Source organism: Procambarus clarkii, chromosome 4 (genome assembly GCF_040958095.1).
Source record: "Procambarus clarkii isolate CNS0578487 chromosome 4, FALCON_Pclarkii_2.0, whole genome shotgun sequence".
Lineage (NCBI taxonomy): Eukaryota > Metazoa > Arthropoda > Malacostraca > Decapoda > Cambaridae > Procambarus > Procambarus clarkii.
In genome coordinates this window covers 44733990-44746448 of record NC_091153.1, presented here as the reverse complement: position 1 = coordinate 44746448, position 12459 = coordinate 44733990, and the positions used below count along the sequence as shown (strand labels likewise).

The window sequence follows — 12459 nt, the reverse complement described above, 5'->3', positions numbered from 1 at the left end:
ATTCAAAATAAAAATTTTCTCAAATGTAAATTAATATTATATATTAGTATTAAGTTCTGTTGGCGATTATTTGTAGCACGTGGGTGAAGCATTTACAGCGTTGTGGTTCGAACAAAAGTCGTCAGCGAAGCACTGCTCGAAGTGTTCGAACGTCATCAGTCGAGTCGTGTGTAAACCGTTTTTCATTCATAAACGGGGGGTTTGGCGGGTGCGTGGAATGGACTTCGGCCTTTGAGGATGTGCTTCGGGCATAGGGAGATGCCCCGGGGATGGGGATGATGGGAAGGGGGGGTTGCTCCCAGGGGGGTGTACAGACGCGGTTAAAAAAAAAACTATCCAATCTCCTAATCAGTATTTCTCTCATTCGCTCAACACAAACTGCTGTCTACTTCATGGATACAAAGTATCTTGTATATTTCGATCATGTCTTCCGTATTAAATTGAGGAGATTCACCTCCCTCGGTATGTCCATGTGGCTTAGTTCTGGGACTAGTAAAGTTGCTAATTAATCTTAGTTGGTTTTTAATTGCTTGTGCTTGAGACAGTGGCTTTGCTGGCGTTGCATACTCTATCACTAGTCAGACGTACGTGATATTTAGTGTTTCTGAACTATCCTTATCTATAAATGAAGAAGGCTACCCTGATAATCACTAACTGCCTTCGGTGGTGATTCAGGTAGCATGACTGAAATGTATAAATGAATAAAAGGGGTTATAACGGATATAAAAAAAACTTTAAACACACAAAATAGAACTGTAAACAAAGGATTCAAACAGGATGAGTATAGATTTAAGACCTGGGTTAATACAGGTTTGGAAACAGGATTGTTGATATTTGGAACAAATTACCGGATAACATAAGATGTGGAATCGCTGGATTCCATTCCATTTATCTGGGCTCTGGGAGACTCAAACCGTGTACTCCATGCTTGTGAGGCCGAAGCTCTAGCCACTGAGCCATGAGTAATCTTAAAAGAAATTATCCCCCTGGATTGTTTCAAGCGTAGGTTAGACATGTATGTTAATGAGTTTGCGTGGATACAAACAGGAGCTGCCAAGAGCAGTAGTTATTCTATCATGGTATCAAAGCCTATGTGGGAAGAAAGGAATTATCAGAAACGCAAAGCCATTACGACTATATAGCACTGGGAAGGGATCAGAATAATGAATTGGGATGGGACGGAGGGAAGGGAATGGTGCCCAACCACTTGGACGGTCGGGGATTGAACGCCGACCTGCATGAAGCTACTGTCGCTCTACCCTCCACCCCCAAGTGGTTGGGTTGCCTATGTGGGAATCTAAGTGTTATGGTTTTGTGAATCTTCCATTGCCGACTGAGGAGCCGGTCGGCCGAGCGGACAGCACGCTGGACTTGTGATCCTGTGGTCCTGGATTCGATCCCAGGCGCCGGCGAGAAACAATGGGCAGAGTTTTTCACCCTGATGCCCCTGTTACCTAGCAGATAAATAAGTACCTGGGTGTTAGTCAGCTGTCACGGGCTGCTTCCAGGGGGGTGGAGGCCTGGCCGAGGACCGGGCCGCGGGGACACTAAAAAAAACAGAAATCATCTCAAGATAACCTCAAAGATACTAGGTTTAAACTCTTAAGAGGACTTCCCATCGTATTTAATCCAGGATCCATTTTGTCTTTTTACTGTTATCTATCCGCCTTAATATCTGGTAATTGTCATTTCCCTCCTCGTGTGAATGCCCAACCACTTGGGCTGGACGGTAGAGCGACGGTCTCGCATCATGCAGGCCGGCGTTCAAATCTCCGACCGTCCACAAAGTGGTTGGGCACCATTCCTTCCCCCCGTCCCATCCCAAATCCTTATCCTGACCTGTGCTATTATAGTCGTAATGGCTTGGCGCTTTCTCCTGAAAATATCCTTCCTGGTGTGAATATTCTTGACTGTTAGCTGCTGAAGACATTTTTCTCGCTGCCAATCCAACTCTAATTGTGCTGTTATATTACTCCTTGTTCTTGTGTTTCTTACACTATTTTTCCTTCGTCCTGTGTTGAAGACGTCCGTCAGGGGGGCCGAGGCCTAGTAACACACTCGGCCCCTGTGTTTCAGGGGGCCGAGGCCTAGTAACACACTCGGTCCCCCCTGTGTTTCAGGGGGCCGAGGCAAAGTAACACACTCGGTCCCCCCTGTGTTTCAGGGGGGCCGAGGCCAAGTAACACACACGGCCCCTGTGTTTCAGGGGGGCCGAGGCCAAGTAACACACTCGTCCCCTGTGTTTCTGGGGGCCGAGGCCAAGTAACACACTCGGTCCCCCCTGTGTTTCAGGGGGCCGAGGCCTAGTAACACACTCGGTCCCCCCTGTGTTTCAGGGGGGCCGAGGCCAAGTAACACACACGGCCCCTGTGTTTCAGGGGGGCCGAGGCCAAGTAACACACTCGTCCCCTGTGTTTCTGGGGGCCGAGGCCAAGTAACACACACGGCCCCTGTGTTTCTGGGGGCCGAGGCCAAGTAACACACACGGCCCCTGTGTTTCTGGGGGCCGAGGCCAAGTAACACACACGGCCCCTGTGTTTCTGGGGGCCGAGGCCAAGTAACACACACGGCCCCTGTGTTTCTGGGGGCCGAGGCCTAGTAACACACACGGCCCCTGTGTTTCTGGGGGCCGAGGCCAAGTAACACACACGGCCCCTGTGTTTCTGGGGGCCGAGGCCTAGTAACACACACGGCCCCTGTGTTTCTGGGGGCCGAGGCCTAGTAACACACACGGCCCCTGTGTTTCTGGGGGCCGAGGCCAAGTAACACACACGGCCCCTGTGTTTCTGGGGGCCGAGGCCAAGTAACACACACGGCCCCTGTGTTTCTGGGGGCCGAGGCCAAGTAACACACACGGCCCCTGTGTTTCTGAGGGCCGAGGCCAAGTAACACACTAGGTCCCCCCTGTGTTTCAGGGGGCCGAGGCCAAGTAACACACTCGGTCCCCCCTGTGTTTCAGGGGGGCCGAGGCCAAGTAACACACTCGGCCCCTGTGTTTCAGGGGGCCGAGGCCAAGTAACACACACGGCCCCTGTGTTTCAGGGGGGCCGAGGCCAAGTAACACACTCGGCCCCTGTGTTTCAGGGGGGCCGAGGCCAAGTAACACTCGTCCCCTGTGTTTCTGGGGCCGAGGCAAAGTAACACACTCGGTCCCTGTGTTTCAGGGGGGCCGAGGCCAAGTAACACACACGGCCCCTGTGTTTCAGGGGGGCCGAGGCCAAGTAACACACACGGCCCCTGTGTTTCTGGGGGCCGAGGCAAAGTAACACACTCGGTCCCCCCTGTGTTTCAGGGGGCCGAGGCCAAGTAACACACTCGTCCCCTGTGTTTCAGGGGGGCCGAGGCCAAGTAACACACTCGGTCCCCCCTGTGTTTCAGGGGGGCCGAGGCCAAGTAACACACTCGGTCCCCCCTGTGTTTCAGGGGGCCGAGGCAAAGTAACACACTCGGTCCCCCCTGTGTTTCAGGGGGCCGAGGCCAAGTAACACACACGGCCCCTGTGTTTCAGGGGCCGAGTGTGTAAACACCCCGTGAAGAGGTCGTAATAAAAACAAAAAAGGCACCTCCCCTGAAGCGCTGATTTCCCTGGTGACGGAGACTGTGAGGTCCAGTTCCCTGAAGGGCAGTTGACGAGGGGGGGGGGAAAGGAAGGGGGCTTGTTCAGCCCCTTTTCTCGCGGAAATATAAGACACGGTTTATCTCTGGAGTGTCTTGGTTCTTCAGAGGCATTTGGGCTCGTTACTCTTAGACTAATGCTGTTTAGGAGTCAAACAGAGATCATGAACCCGAAGGCAAAAGGTTATAGTAGTATTGTATCTCCACTGTGGCTCTGGTATCCGTGTCAAGACCAGAAAAAATTATCTACCGACACGCCCTCGACGTACACCAAAGGTAGAGGGTGAGGATACGCCCTGCCGTGCCACGCCCTGCCGTGCTCGAGGGGAGGACAAGTGTCACCCCTCGCGTTATAAGGGTACTTACCAAGTTGTGCTTGCGGGGGTTGAGCTCTGGCTCCTTGGGCTCGCCTCTCGACTTACTGTGAGGGTAAAGTTCTCGTAGTACTCAAGTGAACTGCTCACCACTTGAGCGCTTCTGCTTAATGTTTTGTTTTATATAAACAATATCCTACGGTTCTCAGAGGTAAATTTTACTACGAAAGGTGGGAAAAAGCCAATTTAGTAGTTCAGTCATAACAATTGGACAAATATGATCGTAGAGACATAACGTGGGATTGTCATTATATTAATTAGTTCTGATTGTAAAAGGATGTGTATAGTGCTGGCTTTAGTCTGACTGAGTGCTTCAGAGAGCATCAAAATAGAGGGATTGATTGCTGGGTCGACCTGGTCTAACAGCCTCCCAGGGTGCCTGTAGACCAGGTCGACCAGCACTCGACCAGCACTAAGTGTTTTAACAACTCTGACACATTCACCTCTGTAGTAAATGTTTTTTCTACCCAGCAGAGACCAGCAGGCCCAGTTAGTTGGTTTTAATGACGATGGTGGCGCCAGAGATGACGCGAAGGCGGAGTTTAACGCTTCAGGAGCTGCTGACGGAGGCGGTGAGACCGACGGGGTCCTCCGGCGGGTGCTGGGGGCTCTCTGGAGGAAGGTCCATCCTTATGTTACAAGAGAAGACGCCTCTAGTCTACGTGAGTGTGTTGAGCGCCTCTACAAGCGTGCGTGCGTACGTGTGGAGGAGGGTAGGGCGTGGAGGGTAGGTGGATGGGTGCGTGGAGGGTAGGGCGTGGAGGGTGAGGTGGATGGGTGATATGAGGAAGGAGAGAGTTCTTGGAAATTATTTTAGAGTAAGTATTTGGTGTTTTTCTATTCTTATGAATGGCGGTTTAGGTATGTATGATATAAACGTTGATGACATCCACCTCCTCGGCCCACCCCCACCACCTCGGCCCAGCCCCTACCACCTCGGCCCAGCCCCTACCACCTCGGCCCATCCCCACCACCTCGGCCCATCCCCACCACCTCGGCCCACCCCCACCACCTCGGCCCACCTGTTTCCTAACGGGAAACGCTTGACGTAGAATTTGTTCATTTTATGCCTCTCAAAGAATACCTGCGGGGCTCCTGGCTTGATAAGAATATTCAGAACTTGACGTAAACATCTGTTAACGCATAATGATTAAAGTTAGAGACATAGGCTCCCTTTGCTGTAATCCAATATTTAATTATTTTCCAAAAGGCTTTCTAAAAAAAATTATTTTTAGCACAAATTGCAATAGGCAAACCGGTGTAATTTTGTCCTTTTTTACACACTTTCGTGATTTGCATACTAATCGCCCCCACAGTCCTCCAGCCGCTATTGTGCACTGTTCACACTTTTCCCATTTCTCCGCTGTTGATGTTTGTCGTGTTTGTGGGGGTTTGGGGCTGAGGTTCCACAGCACCTTAATGGACTATAAGGGCCAGATTCACGAAAGCACATACGCAAATACTTACGAACCTGTACATCTTTTCTCAATCTTTGGCGGCTTTGTTTCCAATTATTAATCGGGTAATGAGCTCCGAAGCACAAGGAGGCTGTTTATAACAATAACAGTTGAATGGGAAGTTTTCATCCTTGTAAACTGTTTAATAAATGTAACCAAAGCCGTCAAAGATTGAGGAAAGATGTACACGTTCGTAAGTGCTTTCGTGAATCTGGCCCTAAGAGTCTCGCAATTAAAGGCTTACAGCTGCATTAACCCAATGGGGCAGAATATCAGTGTAACTTTCTCACTTTGAGGTTACCTTGAGGTGGTTTCGGGGCTTAGCGTCCCCGCGGCCCGATTCTCGACTAGGCCTCCTGGTTGCTGGACTGGTCAGCCAGGCTGTTGGACGCGGCTGCTCGCAGCCTGACGTATGAATCACAGCCTGGTTGATAAAGTATCTTTTAGATGAAGCAATTGAACGCTGGTTCAATGTGGCATTAAAAACCGGTAAATCTGGTTCAATGTGGCATTAAAAACCGGCAAATCTGGTTTTATGACGTCATATATAACTTGAAAGCGAGATCGGTTAGCATGAACTTGAAATTCAATTCGTTCTAGAATTTTAGAGTAAAAAGCGTTTTACTAAAGCTCATTAACTCTTCACACACAGAGATCACACTAACGTGATACATCAAATGAACAAATCCACAAGGGCCGTGACGAGGATTCGAACCTGCGTCCGGGAGGCAGCTGATTAAGGCAGTGTCTGGGATACTCTCGGACGCAGGTTCGAATCCTCGTCACGGCCCTTGTGGATTTGCTCATTAACTCTTTGTAACCCACTTAGCGCAACGCCTGGACGCCTTCAAGAGACGACTCCTGACAAAGGCTGACGCACTGATTGACGCCTACACCCGCGCCGCCCACCGCAGGGGAGGTAAGCCTAAAGGAGTATTCTCGAACGCCACATTCTAAACGCCATGACATCATAACAGTGTATGTACTAACACGTTGTACTGAACGGGGTGAGAATAGCTTGGGCTACCTCATCCCTTTGTGTGTATTTTACCTCAATAAACTTATTTCAATTTCATAACAGTAAGAAAATTCAATTGACGTACAACGGGTGGAAATGTTTGTGTTTGCAGAATGGGAGCGCTTGATCCGGCGCGAGGCTGGAGCCGGATTGGTCAGATACAGGCGGCAAGGGGGCAGGATACAGCAGCCATTGTACCAGGACACTGACGGTGGGTGCTGTAATGGTCCACCTGCTGCTCCTATGGTTAGGTGGCTCCTCGCACAGGCTGGTGTAATTGTTGAGAAAATTAATACTTAATCCTTCCTTTGTGGTCTGAAATATATATATAGTCATGTATATATATATATATATATATATATATATATATATATATATATATATATATATATATATAATAATATGTATGTATTAACAAATCCACTAAGGTGCATCTGGGAACATCCAGTGCGTAGGGTTCGAACCCTCATCACGGCCCTTGTGGATTTGTTCATTTGATATATCATGCTATTGTGATTTTTGTGTGTAATATATTTATCATCCCGGCTTAAAATCTCTCTCAAACACACGGCTCATATTAATACGGCTTTTGTTTTCCATGTGAGTGTTTCATTATGTGGTTATAAACGTGTTATGTTGTGTGTACTCTTATGTGGTGCAACACAAGACAATACAATATATCAGGGGAAAGCGCCAAGCCATTACGACTATATAGCACTTGGAAGGGGTCAGGATAAGGATTCGCGATGGGACGGGGGGAAAGGAATGGTTCAGCTCCTTTTGCCCATGTCGTAGATCAGTCGATTAAGGCAGCGTCTGGGATGCTCTCGGACGCAGGTTCGAATCCTCGTCACGGCCCTTGTGGATTTGTTCAAAAGGAATGGTGCCCAACCACTTGAACGGTCGGGGGGATTGAACGCCGACCTGCATGAAGCGAGACCGTCGGTCTACCGTCCACCCCAAGTGGTTGGGAAGAGATTTGTCGATGTGTGATCATCTTTACCAAATAGACAGCTGCTTTGCCAAAACTGCTAATACCTTGCAACAACAGTTAAATGCACCAGAAACAAATTTATAAACTTTAGCTATGGTTAAACATTACATTTTCTAAGATATTTTTAACATTGTGTGATTAAAGATTAAAAGGATTAGTGGAATAAACATTTTTATTGTGACAGAGATAGTGACTATTTTTTATATCCCAGCAGCGATATAGTTTTTAAAGTAGAGTCCCTTGATTGACACTGGCTTCTGGCTTCGTCTGTGTGAATGTTCGTTTCATCATTGTGGCCGACGCATAGGAATTCCAAATAATACCAGCCGTGAGAGTCGTTATTCGACTTCGCAAATATTTCGGGATTTGCAGGTGGAAATTTGTGTTGCAAATTATGAATGTTTGCAATTTGATGGAGAACCTCATTTGATTTTCCTGTATTCCTAACTTGATCAGAGTTGAGGAGTATGCAGATAACGTGGCTTTGTGTGTGTTGTCAGGTGTCCCAGTGCTGGCGGCGGTAGAGGGCGCTGTGAGACTAGGAGCGCCAGGCGCTGGGGCCGTCCACATGACAGTATGGCGAGGTAAACTCATCGTCGCTATCATCGATAACGCCATGAACGTCTCCCTCTACACCGTAGACCAGCGCACTTGGCAGGTTAGTTGTGACCCTTACTTGTAAGCTTTAAGATACTCTCTCTCCCTCACCGCCATAACCCCTTGTATGTTTTAGTGCCCTTTGTATGGCGTTACACCGTGAGATGAAAGATTGAAAAATCAATGCTTTAAAGGGTGGTAATGTGGGCGCGTCCTTGATATACTCCGTAGGTGTCTATACACTGCCACAGGCTTATACAGGCATCACTAAACCCTTTGGGTTTGTGATGTGTGTCTTACGGGAGGTTGAGAGGCATCATTCGGCCTAACACTTGTGTACTTGAGAGCATTATACCCTGGAAACACAAACCGAAACTCTGTTCCGCTTGTTACAACTTGTAATAAAGTTGTTAGCTCTTGGCTTAACGTGTTTATGACGTATTAGAACGTTGTTACAACTTGCTATATTGGTTGTTATAACTGGTTAGGTGTTAAAACTTGTTCGAACGTTGTAGCAACGTCGTAGTTTTGATGTATTTGGCGGGTTGTATAGATACACGGTATGTTTATAAGGTATCAGTTAGGTTCATAAATTGGTTAAATGTGCTAACCTAAAAAATGGTAGTTTCTGAAGTAGTTTGTGTAATATTATAATACAGGTGAAGCACACGTCAGGGCCCCCAGGCAAGCATGCCTGTGACTTCGGCCACCTGCCCGGGGACGGTCTCCTGTTGGTCTGCATCTCTACCGGGCAGTCGGTCCAGTTCCAGGGCTTCTTCGGCAGTGAACATGTCACTGGAACTGACGTGGTGGTCTACCAGGTGACGGAAGAGGCTTCCGGCCGGGGGACGCTCCGTCTGCAGTTCATGCACACCATCCCGACGGAGAGTCCTCGCTACGTGCATGTGTGGTGAGTGACGGAGAGTCCTTGCTACGTGCATGTGTGGTGAGTGAGGGAGTGTCCTCGCTACGTGCATGTGTGGTGAGTGAGGGAGAGTCCTCGCTACGTGCATGTGTGGTGAGTGACGGAGAGTCCTCGCTACGTGCATGTGTGGTGAGTGACGGAGAGTCCTCGCTACGTGCATGTGTGGTGAGTGACGGAGAGTCCTCGCTACGTGCATGTGTGGTGAGTGACGGAGAGTCCTGGCTACGTGCATGTGTGGCGAGTGAAGGAGAGTCCTCGCTACGTGCATGTGTGGTGAGTGAAGGAGAGTCCTCGCTACGTGCATGTGTGGTGAGTGAGGGGTCCTTTTTGACTCAACCACACACTAGAAAGTGAAGGGACGACGACGTTTCGGTCCGTCCTGGACCATTAAGAAATCGATTGTCACAATCAACTTGAGAATGGTCCAGGACGGACCGAAACGTCGTCGTCCCTTCACTTTCTAGTGTGTGGTCTGGTCAACATTTCAGCCACGTTATTGTGACTCCTCGACTGCATGAGAGGTCCTTAAACACCCCAAGACAACGGGGGGGGGGGGGGGGGGGTGACATCTAAGCCACAGTTTGAGACTGCAATGATGAACATGTAATATTGTTTTAGATTTAGCTACTCAGAACGAAATGTCCATGTAGCACGGGCTATGGTGAGCCCGTAAGAACATGCAAGATAAACATTTCTTTAATGGCAAATTGGTCAGGTGAAATGGCTTAAATCTGACTCCAAATACTACTCGTCGTTGTTAAGTTACTGGATTAACTAATCTTTGGCAAGTGTGTTGTATTAATAAACCTTCACTATATTACTATGCAATTACACTTGACAAATATAGCGAATTAAAACAATCATTGATGTAAATCAACAATAATTTACAACAAATCATTGTTGTAAATTATTTACAACAATCATTTAGTAAATGATACGTTTACTCGTATCATTTACGTACAAGTACATTTTTCTCGGTAAACGTCTTAGGTCAACAAGCTATAAACAGGTCTGTTGTTCTCAGGACCCAGGAGAAGAGGAACATTTTCTTAATAGTGGCCAACTCCAAATACGTGGCCAGGACGAAGTCGTCGGAGGCCGTCACCTACCACACCACCTCGAGGATCTACCGCTGGACGGGCCTCTACTTCGATGTGGTGCAGGAGCTGCCCACCACAGACCCGAGGGCGGCCCATCACTTCACGATCCACAAGCATCACTTTCTCGCCATAGCTAACTTCAAGAACAATAAAGGTACCGGTGAAACATTGAGGTAGTAATGTCAGAACATTTTAAGGGGCTTAAAACGTTAAAAACATTGATTTTTTTCTTCGTTCAATCTTTCCTGTTTTCTCAGTAAGGTTTCATCCCCATTTCCTGATGGTCAGGTGATCTGTCTGTCTCTGGGGGCTGCCTAAAAGGGTTGATTACCATTCCTTCCCTCCTTATGGGTTATTCATGCCCGTGCCACCTCTTGGGTGACTTAATCTTTGTCAATCAATCAAATCAGCTTCCCTCCTCACTCTCCATCTTGCTCTGATAAAGGCGAATTTAGCCAAAAACGCGTTCAGCTTTCTCTAATATTTTATAAAATGTGAATTTTCCCAAATTGAATAAATGTATTTAATGTACAGACGAGGAGTCGCAATAACGTGGCTGAAAATGTTGACCAAACCACACACTAGAAAGTGAATCAATCGACTTGAGAATGGTCCAGGACGGACCGAAACGTCGTCGTCCCTTCACTTTCTAGTGTGTGGTTTGGTCAACATGTATTTACTGTCGGGAAAGGCTATGTAAAAGCGGCTTCTGTGCCTACAGGCGAGCACAACTGCCAGAGCATCATCTACAGCTACTCCGTCCACAAGGGTCGCTATGTACCGTTTCAGGAGCTCTCTACCCGGGGTGCCACCCACTTCCAAAGCTTCACTCTGGGGACCGGCCTCATCAGTGACACTTTCCTCGCTGTGGCTAACTTCTGCGAGAATGACGAATTAGGTGAGCAGCCCGTCCTCCTCAAGGATTTTCTAACGTCAAGAAATTGTCGTATTAAAGTGCCCTTATTCTAACCTACCAGAGGAGCCAAAAGAAAAAACAGGACTATGTCAGTTTTGCGTGCTGCTACCATTGGCTTGTACGATTTTTGGCCTTGGATAGTTATATACACGTCAAAATATGACGACGTATTGAGCGGGTTGAGATGAGATCTAGTAAACGAGGGGTGACTGCTTTAATCCAACCGCCAGGTATTGGCTAAATAACTCGACCCACAGACATGGAAAGAAGCATGTCATCATCTCTATCAATCTCAAGTGGCAACTGATGTCACTTATTATCTGCGGCAATTGTAATACAATATTATTCATGCGTTGTCGATTGTAATAGAACTTTGTAATTTGCTAATGGTTTGTGTATGACTGGTCCCTATCATGCTCTCCCTCACAGGGATGGTCAACCATCACACAGCTTCTAGTATTTACCGATTCCAGATGGGAAAGTTTGTCCTGTTCCAGGAAATTCCTACCACCCGCGCTGTACAATGGTTGGCTATTCAGGTCAGTCTCTTTAATTAGTGTCTAGACCAATTTGCTAGTTTGAATTCCTTGGTAAACTTTTGGTAGTGTGTGGAGCAGTTTACCATACTCTGGAGAGTTTACTTTACTATTAACTATTAGTATATTTACTATTATTTTTACTAATTAAATATTAACTTCATTGAGCATACATATGTATTGGACAACCTAGTTTATATATTAGTGCTTTACGAATTAATCCTAATTAAGCAGGCCGATTAGTCACAATAACGTGGCTGAAGTATGTTGACCAATCCACACACTAGAAAATGAAGGGACGTTTGACAATCGACTTGAGAATGGTCCAAGACGGACCGAAACGTCGTCGTCCCTTCATTTTCTAGTGTGTGGATTGGTCAACAAAAGTCCTAGTTAAAATTAGTTTAGCTTTACGAACAAGTTGAGCCATTTGATCTATGCCTCTTAACCCATCATGACCAGGTAGAGGACACGGCACTCCTTGCCCTTGCCAGCAGTGCCACGGGGGTCACCTTCTACCAGTACAACGGCTGGAGGTTCGAGCCCACCGCCGTCCAACACACTGACGGGCCCTTCGGTGCTGGGGTGACCAGCATGGCCTCGGTCACCTGGCAAGGCACAGTCTTCATAGGTGGGTATCTAGAGCCATTGTAACTAGATAACTGTATTAAGACGATGAGTCAGTAACGTGGCTGAAATATGTTGACCAGACCACACACTACAAAGTGAAGAGACGAAGTAGTTTCGGTCCGTCCTGGACCATTCTCAAGTCGATTGTGTCGATTAGATAACTGTATAATGAACTTGAAGCTAATTCTAGTCAACATTTCATAACTTATCGGCTATGTTTATGATAAATTGGTGCTGCTCTAGAGTTGTGAAGGTTATAATGAGTAGTATCTCTTATAGGCCAAAAAGGCTTTCTAT

At 47.5% G+C, this 12459-nt stretch overlaps 1 protein-coding gene across 1 annotated transcript in view; it reads left to right on the top strand.

Moving 5' to 3' along the window:
* Window positions 1-12459, top strand: part of LOC138371442 (streptococcal hemagglutinin-like) — a 33263-nt gene that overhangs the window by 2772 nt on the left and 18032 nt on the right. Inside the window, exons 3-11 of the mRNA XM_069336301.1 lie at window positions 4464-4651; window positions 6276-6365; window positions 6577-6675; window positions 7959-8116; window positions 8715-8965; window positions 10005-10234; window positions 10802-10978; window positions 11426-11535; window positions 11995-12163. Coding sequence (XP_069192402.1) covers window positions 4464-4651; window positions 6276-6365; window positions 6577-6675; window positions 7959-8116; window positions 8715-8965; window positions 10005-10234; window positions 10802-10978; window positions 11426-11535; window positions 11995-12163 — 1472 coding nt within the window. The remainder of the gene's footprint in view (window positions 1-4463; window positions 4652-6275; window positions 6366-6576; window positions 6676-7958; window positions 8117-8714; window positions 8966-10004; window positions 10235-10801; window positions 10979-11425; window positions 11536-11994; window positions 12164-12459) is intronic.